Source organism: Arachis ipaensis, chromosome B2 (genome assembly GCF_059453495.1).
Source record: "Arachis ipaensis isolate K30076 ecotype BB chromosome B2, ASM5945349v1, whole genome shotgun sequence".
Taxonomy (NCBI): domain Eukaryota; kingdom Viridiplantae; phylum Streptophyta; class Magnoliopsida; order Fabales; family Fabaceae; genus Arachis; species Arachis ipaensis.
Window position 1 is genome coordinate 10,285,134 of NC_142437.1, and position 21,128 is coordinate 10,306,261.

Consider the following 21,128-nt stretch of genomic DNA (forward strand, 5'->3'; position numbering starts at 1 on the left):
CCTATTATTTCTTTCTTTATCCCACTTCTAGTGAGATCCCTTCTTGTGAATATAATTCTTTTTCCTTACATAATTTTTCTTATTACAAAAACCTTACTATTTACTTCTTCGAGGGTAATGATTTGTCGCATTTGCTTCAGAAAATGGGGCGGCGCCAACTGGGCACACTTCATGATTCCTTAAAAGTAATTCATTGTTGCGGGCAAGAAATTAACTCAAAATACTTTTTAAATCCTTTTTCTCAATACTGCTGCTGCAGGAGCACATTCGAGGCATAGAAGGTCGAGAAAATTTTCTCTAACATATCATTATCAAATATCCTTTCTCCACATAATTTCATTCGTGAGGTGATTCGAAACATTGCTGAATTATATTCATTTATGGATTTAAAATCCTGTAGATGCAAGTGCGTCCATTCATATCGGGTTTGAGGAAGTATCACCGTCTTTTGATGATTATACCTTTCTTCAAGGTCTTCCCACATATCTGCAGGATCTTTTATTGTGAGATATTCATTTTTCAATCCTTCGTCAAAATGACGACGAAAGAAAATCATAACTTTGACTTTATTCTTTTTGGATGTATTATTTTCAACTTTAATGGTATCTCTAAAATCTATTGAATCAAGATGGATTTTAGCATCCAGTATTTATGATAAATAGTTGTTTCCAGATATATCAAGAGCATTAAATTCAAGATGAGAGAGTTTCGACATAATAAAAATTTGTTACCTAGAGTCTTCCTAAAATTTAATCAGAGTCTCGTACTGATAACATGTTGTAAAATAAATAAGAAATATAAAATAAAGAAGTACAAATAAAAGACTCTAGTATTAATGTTCATGAATACTCTTATCTCACTATAATAGAAATTATTTATATATATATATATATATATATATATATAAATAAAGAGAGAAAATTTTTATTGATTGTTGGTGTGTATATGACCTCAGATAATGTCCTATTTATACATGTATTTTTTGGTGACTAAACAAGGAAAGAAACAAAGCAAAAACTATTCTAAATCCGAGCGGATGATTCGTTGGAGATCAACACTAGGCTCAGACCAAATAACATGATTAGAGTTACTCTTGGCACCATATTTAGCCATCCAATCCGCAGCTCTATTTGCTTCTCGGGACACCCATTCAACGTGAACAAGCCAAGGACGAGATAAAAGCTCCTGAATCTTGTGAACCAAATCTGTTACTTCAGATGGATACCCACTTGTAAGCTCATGCATGATGGAAAATACTTATTTTTCAACCTTTATTTAATAAATTTTCTTAATAACATGATCATTTTATGGTAAAAAAGATTGAACCGTTCAATGGACAATCCATTTTGTTCTCATCACAACAATAAAAATAATTGATAGAGAATTTCACTTTACATACAGTTTGCTACCCAAATTAGGAGGTTTCTTTGGTGGGAAAAGAATATGTAGTGCTCCAAGCTACATGGCTCTCTATGAAAATAGGAAAAATTATTGTTGTAATTAGCAAAAACTAAAAAGAACTCTACGTCAGTGCCCACCCAGTACCCATGCCTAACCCCCTCAACATTCTCCCTCGGCTCCTCTTCTTCGTCTTCGCCATTCGGCACCGTGACGATGAGCTCGCCGTCGACGAACACGGTGCTGGAAAGCTCCGGTCGCGTTGATTCGGCAGCCGGAACCTCCACATGTCGAGTTCGAGATCGTTGAGGGAGAACTCCACTGGACCACTGTCTCCGACGACGATCTTGACAACGAAGTGAAAGCAATCGGGGGCTTCCTGGATGGCAACATCGGCGTCGGACCAAACCGGCAGTTCCAGGCCGCGGCTGAAGATGTGCGGCAGGTGACGGAGCTTCTTTCCGGAAGCAGCTGCGGCGTCAACACTGAATTGAATGGTGATGTTGCACTTTCGGGGAACGACGGGATGAACCTTCATGGTGGTAGCTCTCGATGGAAACGCAACAGAGGATTGCAGCGCCCAAGATTAACAGCAGAATCAAAGAAAGAACCATAAATGAACATCTTCCAGTATCTATGAAATTACGAAAACGAGCACTTAAGGTCGAATGCAAAATGAGGTTAGTGTTGCTCAGTATTTGATCCAACCATCTTTATAGATAGAGACTTCGTTGTTTAACTAATAATTATGATAGTCAGAAAGCAAATCTCATATTTAATTTCATTTCTTGTGGGATAGTTTAGCAAATAGAAAAGTAACTGTACGGCTACAATAACAGCCATACAAAAGGAATATATTAGGATGGTGCTTGGAGCTCCTGCATTTAGGTGCCCCACCGAAAAGTAAGCCCCCAAATTATTGATATCCGGTAGTTTAATTAACATGGAAGATCCTGAAACCAAGTTGGAGTGGTTAGTTCACTCGTCACGTAATCAAGTTTTGAAAGTTTAAATTCTACTTTTTAGGCAGTAACTCATTGACTACTATGACTAGCTACACTTTTTAAATAGAGATTCGATACGATTAGTCTTTAACCGATCAAGTTCGGAGGAAATACTCAACAAAAAAAAAACATGGAAGATACTTAAGGGAGAAAAAGCAAACTAATTAGCCAATTAAGTCTTCCTAGTCATTAGTCAACGATGCAAACTTCTCAAATAATGAGTTGTTGATCTTGGTTCCGAGAAGCAAGCAAGCTGCTTCTCACTTCTCAGCACTGAGGCGCAAGTAAAATTCGACCTTTATCAGTTAAAATCACCTGCATGGCATTCACCCTGGTATATCATCATCATCGTTATTCTCTTCTTTTTCCCCTTTATTTTAATCTGCAAATCGTCTTTTCTGGAATTAAATGGGATATGATATATGGCAGTTGAAGGATAGGTTAAGCTTGCTGACGTTGCATCGTTCAAATTAATATTGGTTAAAAGGATTAGAAGCTAATTTGAGGGAAAACAGAAGAAAGAGTAGCTTGTAATTGTAAGCTTTAATTATTATGTGACTCTGTTACTCATCTTCCATACAGCAGCCTATTAAAGTTTCAAAAATGTTTGGGAGATAATAAAAAATCAGCTCAGAGTACCTAAAGTTACCTTATTCTGCATTCTTTAATTATCTTTGAAATAATTGAGTAATATTAGATGTAATAAATTTATAATTGTAGATGTTACATAAAGTTCAAAGTAAACTTGCTTGTTAATTAATTTTCTCTCATTCAATGGAATTAATCATGTTCTTGCTCTTGCAGTTACTGTAGTTACCCATGGCACAGCCTGCAGAAATATCATCATCTTCCTTCACCGGTGAGTGGACTTATGATGTTTTCCTCAGTTTTAGAGGGCAAGATACCCGCCACAATTTTACTGGTAATCTCTACCATTCTTTGGATCAAAAGGGAATACACACCTTCATCGATGATGAAAGCCTTAGAAAGGGAGAAGAAATTAAGCCATCCCTTCTCAAAGCAATTCAAGAATCTAGGACCGCCATAGTTGTTTTCTCAGAAAACTATGCGTCCTCAACTTATTGTTTGGATGAACTTGTCGCAATTCTTGAGCATTTGAAAGCAGAAGGTCGACTTGTTTGGCCTATCTTTTATGATGTGGATCCATCCGTTGTTCGACATCAGAGGGGTAGTTATGCAGAAGCTTTAGCAAAACATGAAGAAAGGTACCAAGATGACAAGGGCAAAGTGCAAAAATGGAGGAAAGCTTTGCTTGAAGCAGCTAACTTGTCTGGTTGGCATTTCATACAGGGGTACCATACCAGTCACAGTCACACTATCCTTTTATATTTATGTATTATTATATAAAAAATCTTAGTGTTTTCTTAGTGTTTTTCATTTCATAAGCTTTAGCATGAAGTTTTACAATGTGCAGGTCTCAAACAGAATATAAGTTTATTACAAATATCATTAGAACTGTCTCCGAAAAGCTCAATCACACTCCTTTACATGTTGCTGACAACCCAGTTGGGCTAGGATCACTGGTGCTTCAAGTGAAATCTATTATGGGAATTAGCTCTAGTGAGAGAGTTAAGATGATCGGAATTTGTGGGACTGGTGGAATAGGTAAAACAACAATTGCACGAGCTGTGTATAACCTGCTCGCTGACCAATTTGATGGTTTGTGTTTTCTTGCGGACATCAGAGAAAAGGCGATTGATAAGCATGGCCTTGTACAGCTGCAGGAAACACTACTTTCTGAAATACTTGGAGAGAAAGATATTAAGATTGGATGTGTCAATAAAGGGATTCCACTAATAAAAAGGAGGCTCCAAAGAAAGAAGGTCCTATTGGTACTTGATGATGTGGACAATCTTAAACAGTTAAAGGCAATTGCTGGAGGAAATGATTGGTTTGGCTTTGGTAGTCGAATCATTATCACATCTAGAGACAAGCATCTGTTAAGTGCTCATGGGGTGAGTGAGTTTTATGAGGTTAAAGAGTTAAGTAAAAGAGATGCACTTGAATTGTTCAGTTGGAATGCCTTCAAAAGCAACAAAGTTGATCCAGGTTATGCAAAAATTTCAAGCCGTGTCCTGTCGTATGCCGGTGGTCTTCCTTTAGCTCTGCAAGTAATTGGTTCCAACTTGTATAATAGAGGCATTGATGAATGGAAGTCTGCGCTAGATAAATATGAAAGAATTCCTAATAAAGAGGTTAATGAAATACTTAAGCTAAGTTATGATGGTCTGGAGGAAGATGAGAAGAATATTTTCCTTGACATTGCTTGTTTCTTCAACAAATACAAAATGTCCTATGTCAGAGGAATGCTACATGCACATGGTTTCCATCCAGAACATGGCATTCGAGTTTTGGTTGACAAATCTCTTGTGAGTATTGATAGAAATGATTGTCTGAGAATGCATGACTTGATTCAGGATATGGGTAGAGAAATTGTTAGACAGGAATCTCCTTCTCAGCCTGGCAAACGTAGTAGATTGTGGTTTGATGAGGATATTTTTCAAGTTTTGCAAAATGAGACGGTATGTTGGATTCTTCTTGATTTTGTTTTCCTTTTCTTTTCTGACAATGTTCTGATCTGGTTATGTTTGATGCTTGAGAAGGGTACCGATAAAGTCGAAGTCATAATTTTGAACTCAAGCAGACAGAAAGAAGTGTGTTGGAATGGGAATGCATTCCAGAAGATGAGGAATCTTAGAGTTCTTATTGTTGGGGATGCATACTTTTCTACAGGTCCCAAACATCTCCCAAATAGTTTACGGGTTTTGGATTGGGTCGGATATCCATCAACATCTTTACCATCTGGTTTTAATCCTACCGAGCTCTCCATACTCAGCATGATTAGTAGCTGCCTTAAATTCGACAAACCACTCAAGGTAGTAATTGTTTCATACTATTGTGATGTATTTCATGGCTCTTGATTTGTTTACATGAGTTCAACAATTCTTGTTTTTGTTCTGCAGGTGTTTTGTTCTTTGAGTTTTATGAATTTTGAAGATTGTAATTTGTTAAGACAAGTACCCAGCCTTTTTGGACTCCCAAACTTAAGGGCATTGTGTCTTGATAATTGCACCAATTTAGTTAAAGTTCATTATTCTGTTGGATTTCTTAAGAAACTCATTTTGTTGAGTGCTCAAGGATGCTCCAAGCTCCAAAGTTTTGTAAGTGCCATTAATTTGCCATCTCTTGAGACTCTAGACCTAAAGTGGTGCACAAGTCTTGAGAGTTTTCCAGAAGTACTAGGACAAATGGAAAACCTCAAAGAGGTTTATTTGGACCACACTGCCATAAAAGAATTTCCATTTTCAATCCACCGTCTGATTGGGCTTGAACGGTTGTTCCTGAGGAGATGCAAAAATCTCAACCAACTTCCAGTCAGCATTAGTTTATTACCCAAACTTGAGGTGTTGATTGATTACAAGGGCAGAGGATATCGATTGTATGAACCACACAAAGCTGAAGAAGCCCTGATGTCAAAAGTGTTCGTATCTCCCTCTTTAGAAGTGGATAAGGGATATATGCTTCCCTTTGCCAAAGCATATTGTATAACGATGATTGACTACAATGTCATCCAAGAATATCCACTATCCGGCATTGTTTTGCCTGAAAAACACGTCCATTTTGGGAGTGGATCATCTGTTTCGTTTTGGTTTCGTGAAAGATTTCCAAAGGTCACAATCTTGCTTATTGCAGAACCTTCTTTATACATTGAAATCATGCATACTTCAGTGTGTGAGTTCAGATACTCGGTGGTCATCAATGGAATCAACCAATTAAATTCTTCATGTGATTACATCATTTGTGAGACGCGGAAATTGTGTCTGACTATTTTTCTGGGAGACCTTCAACGCCTGATTGAGGAGGGTGCTGTCAAAAGAGTGTTTTCCGTTTCCAAGGATGAACAGAATCACGTTGAGGTTTCATGCGAACTAAAATATCACATGCCATATGATCCTAAGCATGTAAGTGAAGGCCAAAACAGAAGCATAGAAGGAACAATAAAGCAAAGCACCGTTCATGGGGACATGCATGATATCCTATTATATCTATCTCCCTACTGCAAGAATAGTTTCCGCTGCTACTACCAAAGCAAAGCACTTCAAAAATACATGAGAAGAAAAGAAAAGCAGGCACAACATATAAGGTTGTTTCCGAATATCTATAATCTATAACGATATATCTATCTATAACAATATATAATGGTAAAACCTGTTTTGGTGTCCAAAACTTTTTTTTCAATTTTATCCTTTCTAATAACCTATCCAGTATAACTTCTATAATTATCTCTTTCTTCCTTTATTCTCTCTCACTTCACATCATAATAGAAAAAATTTTCTCATCCATCTTCTCGTGCATTCTTCTCACTTCATCTAAATATAATGTAAAATGTAATATAATTTGTTTTTCGTCATTAAATAAAAGTGTAAAACTATGTTTATATGTTTGTTTTGATTAATTACAGTGGACAACATATCAATAGAAGATTCACGTGGAAGTGGTCAAGCCCACTTGGCAAGACTATGCTAGGCGACAAAGACAAAATATGAGCGAAGAATAGAGGCAGCAACATCTCGCCAAGAGACGTGGCAGTTACCGACACCGACAGAGTATCAGACGTTCAACTAATATGACAACACCATTAGAAGATATCACAAGTTATATTTTCAGTTAATAAATTTAGAGGAATGTTAGGGGGCCAGCAACTTTTGTGATTTGTAGCCATCAAATAGCCATCAATGATAGTTTTAATGGTGTGAGATTGGTGTGAAATTTCATCACATGAGTCACTTTTCTTTGCTGGTTACATACTTGCCAGAATTTAACAAAATTGCTGGCCCCTAGACTTTTCCATAAATTTATATTGTTAGTATATCATTTAATATGAATTATTTTTATTTTCATGCTAATAATAAAAAATTTTTAAATATTCAAATACTCATAATAATAGTAGAGTTGGTTCAAGTAATAGATCGAATGGTCCAAATATACGTAAGAATCCTGTATATTTATTTAATTAATAATAATCTATTTTTTCTTAGGTTTTGATTCAATAAACCTTCCATATTTGTCCTAAATAATATTGTTATAAATATTATTATAATATCTTAATGAACTTTAAATTAAATATCTATAACAATATATATATATATATAGAGGGAATAGGAGAATTTGGTATCCAATTTCCGCTTTTTCATCTTAATCCTATAAATAAATGGTGTTTAATATAATTGTCGTCTTAAAATTTGGTAAAAAATGTAATTATTAGTTAATTTTGCTTTATTCTTTGTACACATAACTTAAAAAATGGTGTTATCTTTTTATTCTACACATAACTTCTATCCATGTTGTCTTCTTCCTTGTTTTATGGAGTACAAGAGTGAGCACGGGTCGGTTTGGTTTAGATTTATGGTAAAATTAGAATTAGAACCGAACTGATCAAAATGTAATCGATTCGGTTTGGTATGAATTTGTATTTTTTTGTACATGTACCCGAACTAAACCAAACCGATTAAGAACGGATCGGTTCGGTTTGAGTAATTGGGTACCCGATGACTTTGAAATTCATAAAAAAAAAAACCAAATTTTTATCTTAAAAATTCAACAAGTACAATAAACATGTAGAAATAATCCAAACATGTTAAACATCAAATACATTAAAAACTAAACTCATTAAAATCTAAACATATTAATAATGAATAATCATTGTCTAATGGAAAAGCCATATATATTTTTTTTATTTTTTTATTTAATTAATATATGATCGGGTTCGCGAATTGGTTTGGGTTCCGCACTCCCAAAATCGATACTCGAACCAATCACTAACAAAAGTCATTGGTTTGGTTCGGTTTAGACCCGATTACCTGTTGATTTCAGAACCAATTCAATTGGTTCGGTTCGATTCGGACGGGTAATCGGGTACCCGCTACCCGTACTCACCCCTAGAGTACATGTAGTATTCTCTCCCTATCTTTATTTTACTTAATTAAAAAAATAATGATAAATATGTGTATGTAGAATAGAAAAAAATAATGAAAATAAAAATTAAAAATTTTTAAAAAATAATGGAACAAAAGATTATTTAAGATATTGAATATTTAAGATATTGAATATAAAATTAAAAAAAAAAACTTTTAACAATTAAAATTATGCGAGAAGAAGAGTTCTTTAGATTTAAATTTTTATATCTACTTCAAATTAAATAATATTAAAAAAATAAATAAATTTATAAATATTTATAAATTTTTATCTTGATTGTTACATATAATAACAACGTAATAATTTTAGTATTATACTTAAATTAATTTAAATTTTATTATTCTATACATTAAAAAATTAAATAACTTATAAAATTTCTATTTTTATTTTTATTTATTAATAATTTATTATTTATTAAGATTTTTTTATTTAAATTCATAATTTAAAAAACATAAAAATTAATTTCCTAAAAATATTAGAAAAAAAAACAATATAAGAATTATAATTTTGTTTTGAAATTAAATGAAACTTTAAGAAAATCTTAAAAATTGTATTAGTTAGAGACATAGAAGTTAACATATTAGATATAGAGAAATATTAACAATTATTACAAATATGTGTTAAGAGTAGGGGAAATATTCAACAATGTAATATTTTTATATTGAATTGTACATGTTAATAGTAGCTAAAATAGTAGTGTCCAAATAATATTACTCTTTTAAAAAGATATTAATATATTTGATATTATTTTTTTATAATTGTTAACAAATTTTATAATTTGATTAACAAAAAATCTGAATACTTGATATCTTAAATTTTGTCTGAAAATAATAAAATATAACTTAACAAGTAAGTCTGGAAAATGATAAGGATTTATATAAAAGGTATACATCTAGATATCTAAATCAAAGAAGAAAAAAAAAATTCTTTTAGCAAATTTTTAATAACTCAAAAGTTAACACAATGGTAGTTATGGATTAAAGTGATAAACAAAAATGAAAGTTGGGATATAATGGTATGGTGATAATTAATTGCGATTGGGATAAATAGAAGAAGAAAAAAAGAGAGAATAAAACACGGCAACATAATAATAATGATAAGAGAAATGATGGTATATAATATGATGAGCTAATATAATCAAAATAAAAATTAAAAATCTTAAAAAATAATAAAATTAAAGAAGTTCAAGATACGATTGAAGAAATATATTTTTTTATTTATTAGAATTATGAATAAAGATAAAAAATATTTTAAATATAAATTTTTTAATTTACTTTTATTTAAATAAGATTGAAAAAATAAATAAATTTAATAATATTTATAAATAACTAATCTTTAAATAATATCAATAAATTTTTATATTGATTTTGTTATACATAATAATAAATTAATATTTTTTAATTTAAATTTGATTATTTTAATATTTTACATGTTAAATAATTTAAAATATTTTTTTATAATTTATTTTTAATTATTATTAAATTTATAATTTTAAAATAAAAATATAAAATTAATTTTTTAAACTCAATAAAAAAGCGGCTCCACATGTCGTGCCTGCTGAGCCGCTAGTTGTAATAAACAGGAAAAATTGATCGAAAACTAAAGATAGACAAATATAATTTTCCGGCTAAATTCAAAGAACAAATTTCTTTTTTTATGTAAATTGTAAGTAGGACTGTAGGAGATTAGTGCATCTATATAAATTAGATAGTATTCTTTAATTTGAAAGAAATTTCAAACAAGCTAATAAAATTGGTCCTTATTTCTAACTTCTAACTAAGAACTAACATTTGTATTTTACCGAGTACAAATTTGATTTGATAATTTTCTACACAATCAAATTTTATTATTTAAACAATAATTGAAAAAACAAATTTCATACTATTTCGGGTGAAAACGATATTTACTCATCAGTTTTATTATTTGAAACAGTATTCGGGTAACATGTTTTAAGTTGAGACCAGTTTGGAATATAGATTAGAGACATGGCAGTGCCAGTCAACAAGATTTTTCATCAAATTCCATTATTCCTGCCTTCAAGATGTTCTCTAAATTATCAATTGATAATATAAAGACAGTGAAAAAAAAATAAATAAAAGAAATAAAAGAAGAGGGAGATGAAATTGTTGGACATATTGAAACAGGAAAAATATTCATACCCATTGCTTAAAAGTTTATTATCCATCATGCTGTTCGGCAAATACTAAAAAAAATTTTCCCTTTGATAACAATTTGTACATTGCTGATATGGAATTATGAACGATAAAACTGAAAAAGAGCATCAACATCTTCCAAACCGATCTATGTTCAATCCGTCTCAACACTATATACAAAGACTAATCAGTAAATGTAAACCCTCAATCTACAAAATGAAGCTCAAACAAGAAGCACCATCCATAACAGCCTTGGCCCTCAACTACTACCCAGGTTATTCCACAACTCAACTCCTTCCAGAATGCTTCATAAGGCCAGGAGCTCCTATCAAAAAGGAAAGGGGTTGATAGCATACTTAAATCACCAAAGGCATTTGGCATGCAAAACCAATCCGCAATAGCTATTGAGAAACCTCTAAATCAAGTTCATTAACGTTAGACTTTGAACATAAACGTGGTCACGGGTATCAAGAGGAAAAAAATGTATGTGAATATAAGCTTATGAACATAAAACAACAGAGTGAAAAGGAAGCAACTACCTCAGCGTACACCAAATATCTCTTGTGGTGGATCATATATACTTGAATCAGGAAAAATCTCCTCAAAATCTTGTTTCACTTTGTTTCTCAGAAGTGGATGAGGTAAGAGTCCTTTCAACAGAATCCTGAATGGTAACTCTTCTGGTGGATCTGGAGAATTCTTCATGTCCTCATACACATTCATCGCATCTGCAGGAGATCCATACTTCAAGAGGCCTCTTATAACCTCAGTATAGGTCTGAGAATCAGGGTAGTGATTCTCCTTTTTCATGCTTTCCCACATTTCCATTGCTTCGTCCATCTTTTTAGCCCTTGCCAGTGCAATAATCAAGTCCTTATACAAGTATTTATCTGGAATGTACCAATCTTGCTTTTGCATCACCTTAAAAACCTGAAAATTTGCTAACATACTTGTAAGACTAACAGAGCAAACACCACCTACAAGTATCAATATAGAAATAAATTTCAGCAAAAAGGGCATGCTCCCAATCCAATAACTTTATCAATACTCTCTTGATATTAACTTTGATTTACTATTCAGCTTAAAATGTCATTAGAGGCACTATTAGAGAGAGTTGATTAAACTAAATAGCTTCAACCAAACCTTAGAACAAAGCATGTTAGTACCTAGTAGCAATATCTCTAATAGACATTCTAACAAACAGGTTACAGGCAACCAACAAAACAATGAAAGGGCGAATAGAAGAGAAGATAGAGAATGAGAAAGAAACCATGAGGGCGAGAGAAACTTCTTCCTGGCGCTCAAGCTCAGTGAGAATAGCGATCAAGTCAAGCTTCAAGAGCCTCAAGACATGGTTTTTGATGAACTTGTGAAGTTTGTCGTGGTCATCCTTGAAGCGCTTCAAACCTTGAATGACAAAGAGCGCCTCTTTGCCAATGAGCTTCTTTCCTCTCCAAAGTGGGCCTCTGGGCCTTCCGTCGTGGTAGTGTCGGAAACACGACGCCGTTTTGGCAATGTCAAAGACTCTCAACAACAATGAAGAAGAGTGGTGGGTGATGGTGTTGGGAGTTGTGGTACAGTGTTGAAGGAATACCCAAGTCCAACGCACCCGTGTCAACATTGTGAAGCAACGACGAGATGCCATTATCAGTATCACGCTTCACTTCATCATCATCAACGAAGGTGAAGAAGACACACGTAAAAGCATGCACGTGAGAAATTGATAGAGAGGAGTGGGTGTGTTTTTAATCTAATACATTTGCTATTTGGTGAAAAACTAGGTGAAATTGAAATCATCTGAAAACTCTCAGGTATTAGATTCTCAGGTATCAACTTCACGTGAAGTTCGTGAAGTCGAACTTCACGTGAAGTAGATTGCACTCTGCACCTGAGTTTCTACCTTGCTATTTAGTGTTATATTTAGAACAGGTCAGAAATATAATGACATGTTCAGAAAAGAATCTTCTATTTAGTATTTAATATTGAAGGTGATTTATTTATTGAGGAGGAGGTCGATTTTTAGATGAAAGCACCATTAGTGCAATACAATATGTACATGTTCATTTTTGTTATGCATAGAAGTTCAACTTTTTATAGAATGAATGTAAGATAACCTTGATGATTCAGAACTCAACCTTCCAATTCAAATTCTTGGTGACACAGAGAAATCTAATTACGTACCAAACATCCTCTAGATAAATTGTCAATAAAAGCATATCTATATACATATATTATACAAAAGTAAGAACATGCTTTTACAACAAGGAGGAGGTGATGGAAGATACTATCATGATTTCTTCTCAAGAAACGGTTCAAGAACACAAGACTTTGGATTCTTCATTGGAGGACCCTTTTCTCTTCTCTCCAATTCCTCAAGCCTGAATGTGATTAACCTGTCCCAGTTCCCTCCTTCAAACAGAACCCCTGCTTTTCCATCAGTGATCCTTTGAACAATGCCACAGTACATGTAATACGGATTATTCGGATTGCTCACAATAGCGATCATTCCCGGAAGCAGAAGAGGAAGCTCCGGTGGCTTTGGCTTCTTCGCCATCGAAAGTTTCAAGCTTTGGATTCCATCACCTTTTTTAGGAGGGTTCTCCATGATGAACTTCTTCAAGCCTTTTTCGCCACCGGGGAAGCCACCTGTTAGCCCCATCAACTCTTTCTCAAAACCATCTTCTGCTGCAACATTGGCCAGTGCTAAATTCTCTTGTTCTTGTTCTGATGATGATGGTGATGGTGGATTCTCAACTTGTCTTTTCAGCTCTTGTATAAGGCCTTCTTCTCCATTGCATAGTCCTCTACCTCCCATGATTTGCAGCATGTCAAATTTGGCACATACTTTGTATGCTTTTGGTTTTGTGTGAATGAAGGTTTTGGAATGGTAGAGATGAGTGAGGCCATCTTGGCCTAGAAACTGAGATTGAAGAAGAGAACTATGAAGAGCAACAAAGGTGGAAGACATTCTTAACAATTTGATGAGGAAGAGGGAACTTAATGATGTCAGGGAAAGAAAAAGATTCTTGGTTTAATTCCAACCACAAGGGTTCTTATTGGATAGCCCTTATCCTTGTTTTTTGTTTCTTGTAAAGAATAATAATATCAGAAAAACTTCTTCCACAAACTTATTTCTGACCTCAAAGTTTATTATGTCCGGATTATAGTATATAAGTCATAGTTTTAAGGCTAAAAGTGATGTTAAGTTGTTAACATATAACTTACTATAACTTTTGTTAGACATATGAAATTAATAAGATTCAATTTGTATAGAAACTAAAATCTAAACATCATCATAAATTGAAATTCCTCCCCTTCAACCCCTTTTATTCATTTATATATTTTTTCAGTGCATAATGAGCATTGAGAAGTCTTGCATAATTGAACCATAAAAACATTTGTCTTCACTTGACATGTATTTAGCAACTCAGGTTCAATATACATTTTTTTATACATGCAAGAACACATGAACAAATTTCAGTACAACTTTTTTTTTCAAAAATTGAAAAATGATACATTGACAAACAAATTAATACTTCTCATTTACTAATTCCCTCAATGCCCAACAACAAATTGCTTGGCTTAAATTTATCAAGAATTTACCTATGTTTAGTTTACAACATTCAGAATCCAATAAGAGAGGCAGAGAGCTGAGAGAGTATAGTTTTCACTTTTATGGCAACAATATTCAAAATGCTAACAAGGGATCATTGGACATCTTTGTTGCTTCAATTTTTCGCTTCAGCTTCAAGCGTTAATCTGACACCATCCTTGAATGAAACAGGATGAATTTTTAGTGTTTGAACCAATCTAGTAATATCCATTGATATGTCAGATGGGGACTTCACACCTCTATCAACCTGAAAAATAAGAATATTTCATTGCCATCTCAAGAAGAGGACTTAATGGTAAAGAGAAAGAAGTTAAAAATATCATGGCAGGCTAAGAAGTTCTCAAATGGCATCAAAAGTTCAAGGACAATCTTTGGTAGTTTGATTTTTGGTCTTGTTTCCTATTTTCATTTTCATTTTTTCTTTTTTCAAATACGGATATCTTGATGGAAAAAGTGAAAACAGAAAACAAGTAAGCACAGTCCATGAAACAGAATCAGAATACATAGGTCTGAAATTTTATTAACGGTTAGCATTAAGGAGGTCAATATTTTCTCATCTACACAGGGATAATGTCAATAAACAATTACTAATTACATCAGAAAATTGTGATAAAATGAAGTGGATTACATACCGACGAGGCAGACACTGATTTGATTTTTGAGGTGTCATAGCCTCTAAACTGTGCAACAGCCTCGGCCATTTGAACTCGCGACACCCGATCAGGTCCACCAGTATTGAGTAGCAATTGTATTTGCTTATCCTCTGGAAAAAAAAAAAAAAAAAAAAAAAAAAAAACAGAAAAGTAGAAATCATGGCTGCAAAATTAGTTTAAAAAGAATAAGGAGAGAATTTGAAAAGGGCTAAAAGAAAATGAAAGTGCCAAGGGAAATCATATTTACATGAAATTCTGTATTTATATGTAAATCAGTTATAATATATGAATAATTTTCATAGATAGGAAGTAACCCTTCTCCAATATAATGTTCAGAATGGCATACTAAATCTCTCATTCAGATCTTCTTTTACTTAAAAAACATTTTGATCAATATATAAGCTTTGGTTCTAAAACTCCTATTACCTGACATCCATAACCTTGTTAAAGCCAGAATCATATTTACAAGATCCTTAACAAAAATCGGACAACGGAATTCATCGTGAAAGAACTGCACTTCTTCTCCTTTAGCAAGGACACCATCCATCCACTGCATCAACAGATAGCTTTAATTAATAACATCAAGTAATTATCAATTAATAACATACAAAGTTCACATACTGCATATCCACCTGAATTGGAAGAGATTTTGGAACAGGTGAGACTGTCTGTGGTCCATAGATGATACTGCTTCTCAAAATTGCATAATTCGAGTAATTTTCGGAAATGAACTGCTCAGCTGCAACTTTAGTTTTACCATAAACATTTACCGGAATAGCAATGTCTTCTTCCTTGTAAAAGGACTTTTCCCCTTCATAAACTGATGAGAAGAAATATAAATTATAACCTAGCTAATACTTGAAAACACAATAGTTCATGAAGAAAGAAATTGCATGCTAGAAATGATTCATTCACTTCATTTTATGCAAAAAGAATAGAAGAAAAAAAAAGCATGCATTTGTATGCTGTTCACGGCCAAAATTTCCGACATTGAAAAATCATGATAGTAGTTTTTAGTTAAGAATGACAAATTGTTACAAAAGAGTTCTATACCTCATCTCTTTCATCTTCATCTTTATAATGTGGTTTCGGCTTACCTTGATCTGTTGAGAGATGAATGAGAAGACTGCTTTTCTCTTTAAAGCTTTGCAACCAATTTACAAGAGCTGATGGCACGTTAATAGCATGTGCAGTATCAGGATCAGTTTCACAAGCACGAGGCACTGACATGGCAGCACAATTAACAACAACATCAGGCTGCAATTCGAAAAGTGGCAGAATTTTCAGTCCCAAATGAAATGAGTCACAATACACTATATAAATACTTTGAAATGGTAGCTAAAGATCCTTCTTCCTTATGTTTTCGTCTGATTGTTTTCTATTTAGGGGCGAATATCCTCAAATCATTGCTAAAATCAGCTATAAACAAGTCTAGAGAACCGTGCTTCATATCAAAACAGTGTTTTTGATTCATGTAAGATGCCTGAAAATACCAAAAAGTGTTCACATGTATTTGGTTTTCTAGTGTCTACTCCCAAAACCAATTTGATCAATTGAGATCATGTTTTGTTTTAATCAACAAGAACAATTTTTCCCCCTCCTCAAGAATTGATTTTGGGAGAAATTATCATAATTTTTTTTCACTAGGAAACGTAGATCAACTTAATATCAAAATCATTTCTTCCATAAAAGCAGAATCAAACACACTCTTTCTTCTGAAGCTGGCAACTACTTCAATCCTACAAACAATATTCATAAATCAAAATCATGTTTTTATGCCACCCAGCTGGAGAACAAAATCAAAATAAAATCTAATTTTACACCCAACTTTGAAATAAACCCTTAACACAACAAAATTCAGCAAAGGAAGTAGTAATGAGAACAGAGCAGCGTGAATCAAAACCTGACCAAATGCATTGGAAATGGATTCAAATCCAACGCCAGTTTTCAAATCAACTTGGAAAGGAATGGAGCCGGGAATGGCATGAAGAAGAAGCTTTGGCGGAGGAGTAGAGTGATGAGTGAATGCCAGATCGAAAGAAGAGACTCCATTTCCATTGGTATCAGAAGAAGAAGAAGAAGCATAATAGGCTTGTAAGAGATGCTGACCAAGGTAACCAGTTCCTCCCACAACAAGAACCTTCTTCTTACCCATCTTTCTCTCTTTGGGGAGTTTCCTTCCAAATGCAAACTTTTTGGAGTGTTTCGCTGCTTCGTTTTTATGGTTGTAGCATTGGAACGGTTAACGTTGTTCTGTTACACATGCTTGTGTTGTCGCTTGCAATCACTACTAATGTTTTTCACAATCCAATTTGGTGAAGCTAATGAAAATTGACCCTAAGAAAAGGAATTTCATCTGCATTGGGTTAGATTTGGTGGCCCAACAAAAGAAAACTCATGGAACTTCCTTTTTTTGATGTACAAAAATATAAAAGAAATTCATTGCATTTTATAGAATTTCTAAGCAATCTAAGGAGTAAGGAGACCTTCAAACTCTTCGAAAACACGTCCAAAAAAACTCTTAAAAAAGGGTTATTAATTTGTTACCGTGGATATTAATTAGATTTGCTTAAATAACTAAATTAGATTAGACTAGTAATTAGCTCATTAGTTTACTTAAACAAGTGTCAAGAGGTTTGAATCCTACCTTATACATGAAGTAATGTATTGACTAACGACAAATCCTTAAATTGAGCTCTAATCTGCGACAAATTAGTTCTTAGATTGCTAAATTGAAAAATACCAGAAAAAAAAGCTATTTGCTTAATCATATCAAGACGTACAAATCTTAAAAAAAAAATATTACATTTAATATTTAATAGAGTTCCTTCCTATCCTTAAAGAAAATTTTTTTACACATATAATAATTTTAAGAATAAATGCCCTTTATAATTTTAAGAATAAATGCCCTTTCCGATCCCTAACCACTTGTCCGATGGACTTCGCACTCCCTAACAAATATAAAAATCCAAATCGGTCCCTATCTACTTTGATATATGTACGTTCCAGTCCCTGCAACTGATTCCGAGCAGGTCACTTGCTGATGTGTCAGTAACTTGTCCACGTGGGTTTCTCTCCTTCATAATTGAGACAAATCGCCTCCTGGACCTTTGTTGAAACGTTGCGTTTCATAAAGAGGCGTTATCATCTAGGTGTTCATAGTTGTTTAGGATTTTTTCTTTATTCTTCATTGTCTTCGTTGTGTGTAGAGTGAAGATAAGAACTTTTCTCCTGAAGAAGAATATAGCTACAGAAGTCAAAGACTCTTCTTCATGAACCGTGGAGGAAGGCAGTGTAGCTGAGAAGAATTTGTGCTGGAGTCCGATTCTGAGTTCCACTGGGAGTATAGAAAAAAAGGCAAACCAAGGCAAGAACATGCACGTACTTGATTTCAATGAAGAAAATGAATATGGAAAGGTTCAGTTTGAGCTTGGAATGCAATTTTCGAGTATGGCGAGATTTAAGAAGGACTTGAAGGATGTATTTGTCTGGAGTTGAACCTATTAACATGGACCCTCTTATAAGTTTTTTTTTTTTTTTTTTTTTAGACCAGTATTTTGTAAGTTGTGTAGATTTTGGGTTGTCTTTGAGTATTCACAATGAATTAATTTTTGTAAACATATGTGGCTGCAAAACATGTTTCTGTGATATAGAATAAGACTAGGAAAAATAAGAAAAAAAATGCCAAAGAGGCCTCATGTAAAGCCAAATGAGATAAACATTTCACAAAATACCCCAACTGCAGAGGTAAATAGATACACCATGGTTCTTAACTTTTTTTTTTTTTAACACAAAAGATGCAGTTTTGAAGCCCATATGTGATTCACTATTGTTTTACCAGGTTCTAGAAACTGATCAAACTGCTCCAATGAATCAGGCCACAACTCAAACTCCAAAGGCTCAGCCTTCTTCTGCAGCTCTAAGGTTTAGGCCGAAACAGAGTGTCAGAAAGCTCCCAAATTCTCCAGTGCAGCCCAACGAACTTGCTCACAATGTCCAAGCCCAACCAGAAGGACAAGGCTTACAAAGAACCTCACCTCATGCAATCTCCAATGAAACTCTGACAGCTGCTAGCACTGGAACCTTATTAAGGCTCTTCAAGTTCATTCTAACTCCAAGAACCAAGCCTCCACCAAAAAAACAGTGAAAGAACCTGCTATATGGATATTTTCCTATTTAGGAAATGTAGAACTTTGGCTCTATCTTAGTTATTTTGGTTAATTTTGATGTTATGATTAGGTTCTGATTTAAAGTCTACATAATACTCAGGGTTGATTTAGAGATATTGTAATTTTTTTGTATTTGTTTTAGTATCAAGTTGCAAAAATACACATGGTCTTGTGACTGAAACTCTGGAGCTGTTCATATTTTAGAGTCAACTTTTTGTGAAACACTCATGCTTTGCTTTGGGAATCACTGAATCGGTTTATATATTGGTTTCAACTTTTATGAAACTCTTATGATTTGGAGTGCAATTCCAAATGTGTCACATATTTAAATATTTACACTGTTATCTTGATAGACATGTGTTTCACAATTACATAATAATACAATATGATAATATCTCAATACACTATTTTAAATTCTAATAACTACATGAAATGAAATAAATTAAGTATCACTAAATTAGAGTAAATAACTATAACATGAGTTGTCTTCATACAAGCCATTAATTTCAACCATAATACCTTAAGTAGTTGTCTTCTATTTACATAATTTTACACACTAAATCAAATTCACATTTTTCTCAATTAATCCATTGAAAATTGATGAAATTATAAGTGTAACTGCAATTCCAATTAAAAAAGTGGTTAAGATTCTGTATTTAGTGTTGCCTCCAAATGTTTTTTCAATTCCCTGCTTCGCCATCATTACTTCCAATACCTCCAATTTTTCTTCCATCTTCTTCAAACTTTCAACCACTCCATTCTGATTGATATCAGCTTTATGTGTATATAACCCAACATATTCATCAAGCCAAGCAAAGTATTTGCAATGTAGCTACGGTCTGCAACAAATAACACTCCATGGTAATGGCAACGAATTTTGAAACAAAACTAAAATTAAAAAATGTTTACCTTAAAATAAGAGCAACAAAAAAAAAAAAACTTGTTCGAATTTTCTGCAGTGTTAGATTCAAACAATATTGCATAAATGCATATGTGCCACAATGATATCTAGGTGCTACAAATCTTTTCTTGTCTTGGTTTGCCTTTTTTCCTATACTCCCAGTGGAACCCAGAGTCGGACTCCAACACAAAATCTTTCCATCTTCACTGCTTTCCTCCACGATTTGTGAAGAAGAGTCTCTAACTTCCGTAGCCATATTCTTTTTCAAGAGAAAAACCCTTATCTTCACTCTACACACAACAAAGACAATGAAGAATAAAGAAAAAAACCCTAAACAACTATGAACACCCAAATGATAACGTCTTTTTATGAAACGCAACATTTCAACAAAGGTCCATGGGACGATTTGTCTCAATTATGAAGGAGAGAAACTCACGTGGACAAGTTACTAATACATCAGCAAGTGACCTGCTCAAAACCGGTTGCAGGGACTGCAACGTACATATATCAGAATAGATAGGAATCGATTTGGATTTTTATATTTATTAGGAGGTGTAAAGTCTATCAGGCAAATGGTTAGTGACTGAAAAAAGTATTTATTTTAATTTTAAAGATAATTTTTAAAGTTAAGTAGGTTTTCGAATTAAAGTAAGTATTTGGTTATGGTTTTTTGCATTTGTTTTCAAAGATTTGTGTTAAATACTTTCAAAATTTCATAGCAACTATATTTACTATGACGATAGTCAATATAAATTTTTTGTTTATATATTTAGAGTTTAATTTTAATGTATAAATAGTGTATAATTTTATAATCGTTTAATTATATTTATTTTTTAAAATAATTATTCACATAATTAATATAAAAAATAAATTATTTTTGCTAACGTAACATTATTTAATTAAATGCAAGTATAAAATTTACTTATATTAATAGTTCATTAAAATTAAATTTTTATATATTTATATTTATATTTGTATTTTTTTATTTATTTATACTATGTAGCCCAAAGTTTATCATAATTCTAAAATATAAGGTGAATGATTCGGTTAATAGATAACTCATCATTACATCAGTCCGATTTAGAATAAAAAATAATTGTTAATAAACCAATTAAAAATAAGAAAAATTTTAAAAATTTTGTAAATCGATCAAATTCGATTTTGTAGTGATTATTTTAAATTAATGAAACACAATTTTTTTAAAATATATTTTTTATATAAATATATTATTTTATTATAT

The 21,128-nt window shown here is 33.0% G+C and overlaps 5 protein-coding genes across 8 annotated transcripts; 1 reads left to right on the forward strand and 4 right to left on the reverse strand.

Annotated features, from left to right (window-relative positions):
* Positions 1–1,522: 1,522 nt before the first annotated feature.
* On the reverse strand, positions 1,523–1,936 carry LOC107624849 (uncharacterized). Its single transcript, XM_088505528.1, has one exon. It carries the CDS (start codon positions 1,934–1,936, stop codon positions 1,523–1,525), a length of 414 nt encoding a protein of 137 aa, XP_088361654.1.
* A 3-nt stretch (positions 1,937–1,939) lies between these two features.
* LOC107624848 (disease resistance protein Roq1-like) lies at positions 1,940–7,198 on the forward strand. 3 transcript variants are annotated; one of them, XM_088505527.1, is made up of 7 exons: positions 2,386–2,736; positions 2,832–2,938; positions 3,207–3,715; positions 3,838–4,945; positions 5,027–5,299; positions 5,387–6,567; positions 6,886–7,198. In XM_088505527.1, the coding sequence occupies exons 3-7, from the start codon at positions 3,222–3,224 to the stop codon at positions 6,968–6,970; spliced, it is 3,141 nt and encodes a 1,046-aa protein (XP_088361653.1). In that variant the 5' UTR covers positions 2,386–2,736; positions 2,832–2,938; positions 3,207–3,221; the 3' UTR covers positions 6,971–7,198. The 3 variants fall into 3 exon arrangements, with proteins under 3 accessions (XP_016182795.1, XP_016182794.1, XP_088361653.1); XM_016327309.3 differs by lacking the exons at positions 2,386–2,736; positions 2,832–2,938 and adding an exon at positions 1,940–2,078; XM_016327308.3 differs by lacking the exon at positions 2,832–2,938 and having other exon boundaries at positions 2,365–2,736.
* Positions 7,199–10,534: 3,336 nt separating this feature from the next.
* Positions 10,535–12,335, reverse strand: LOC107624850 (protein THYLAKOID ASSEMBLY 8-like, chloroplastic). 2 transcript variants are annotated; one of them, XM_016327313.3, is made up of 3 exons: positions 11,823–12,335; positions 11,092–11,482; positions 10,535–10,877 (listed from the first exon to the last, which is right to left on the reverse strand). In XM_016327313.3, exons 1-2 carry the CDS (start codon positions 12,195–12,197, stop codon positions 11,093–11,095), a joined length of 765 nt encoding a protein of 254 aa, XP_016182799.1. In that variant the 5' UTR covers positions 12,198–12,335; the 3' UTR covers positions 10,535–10,877; position 11,092. The 2 variants fall into 2 exon arrangements, with proteins under 2 accessions (XP_016182799.1, XP_020971048.1); XM_021115389.2 differs by having other exon boundaries at positions 10,535–10,967; positions 11,823–12,323.
* A 336-nt stretch (positions 12,336–12,671) lies between these two features.
* On the reverse strand, positions 12,672–13,616 carry NDHS (NAD(P)H-quinone oxidoreductase subunit S). The gene has a single exon (XM_016327315.3). The coding sequence runs from the start codon at positions 13,518–13,520 to the stop codon at positions 12,840–12,842; it is 681 nt and encodes a 226-aa protein (XP_016182801.1). The 5' UTR covers positions 13,521–13,616; the 3' UTR covers positions 12,672–12,839.
* A 314-nt stretch (positions 13,617–13,930) lies between these two features.
* Positions 13,931–17,314, reverse strand: LOC107624852 (NAD(P)-binding Rossmann-fold superfamily protein). Its single transcript, XM_088505369.1, has 6 exons — positions 16,722–17,314; positions 15,916–16,075; positions 15,451–15,638; positions 15,245–15,368; positions 14,798–14,928; positions 13,931–14,412 (listed from the first exon to the last, which is right to left on the reverse strand). The coding sequence occupies exons 1-6, from the start codon at positions 16,971–16,973 to the stop codon at positions 14,281–14,283; spliced, it is 987 nt and encodes a 328-aa protein (XP_088361495.1). The 5' UTR covers positions 16,974–17,314; the 3' UTR covers positions 13,931–14,280.
* Positions 17,315–21,128: the final 3,814 nt, after the last annotated feature.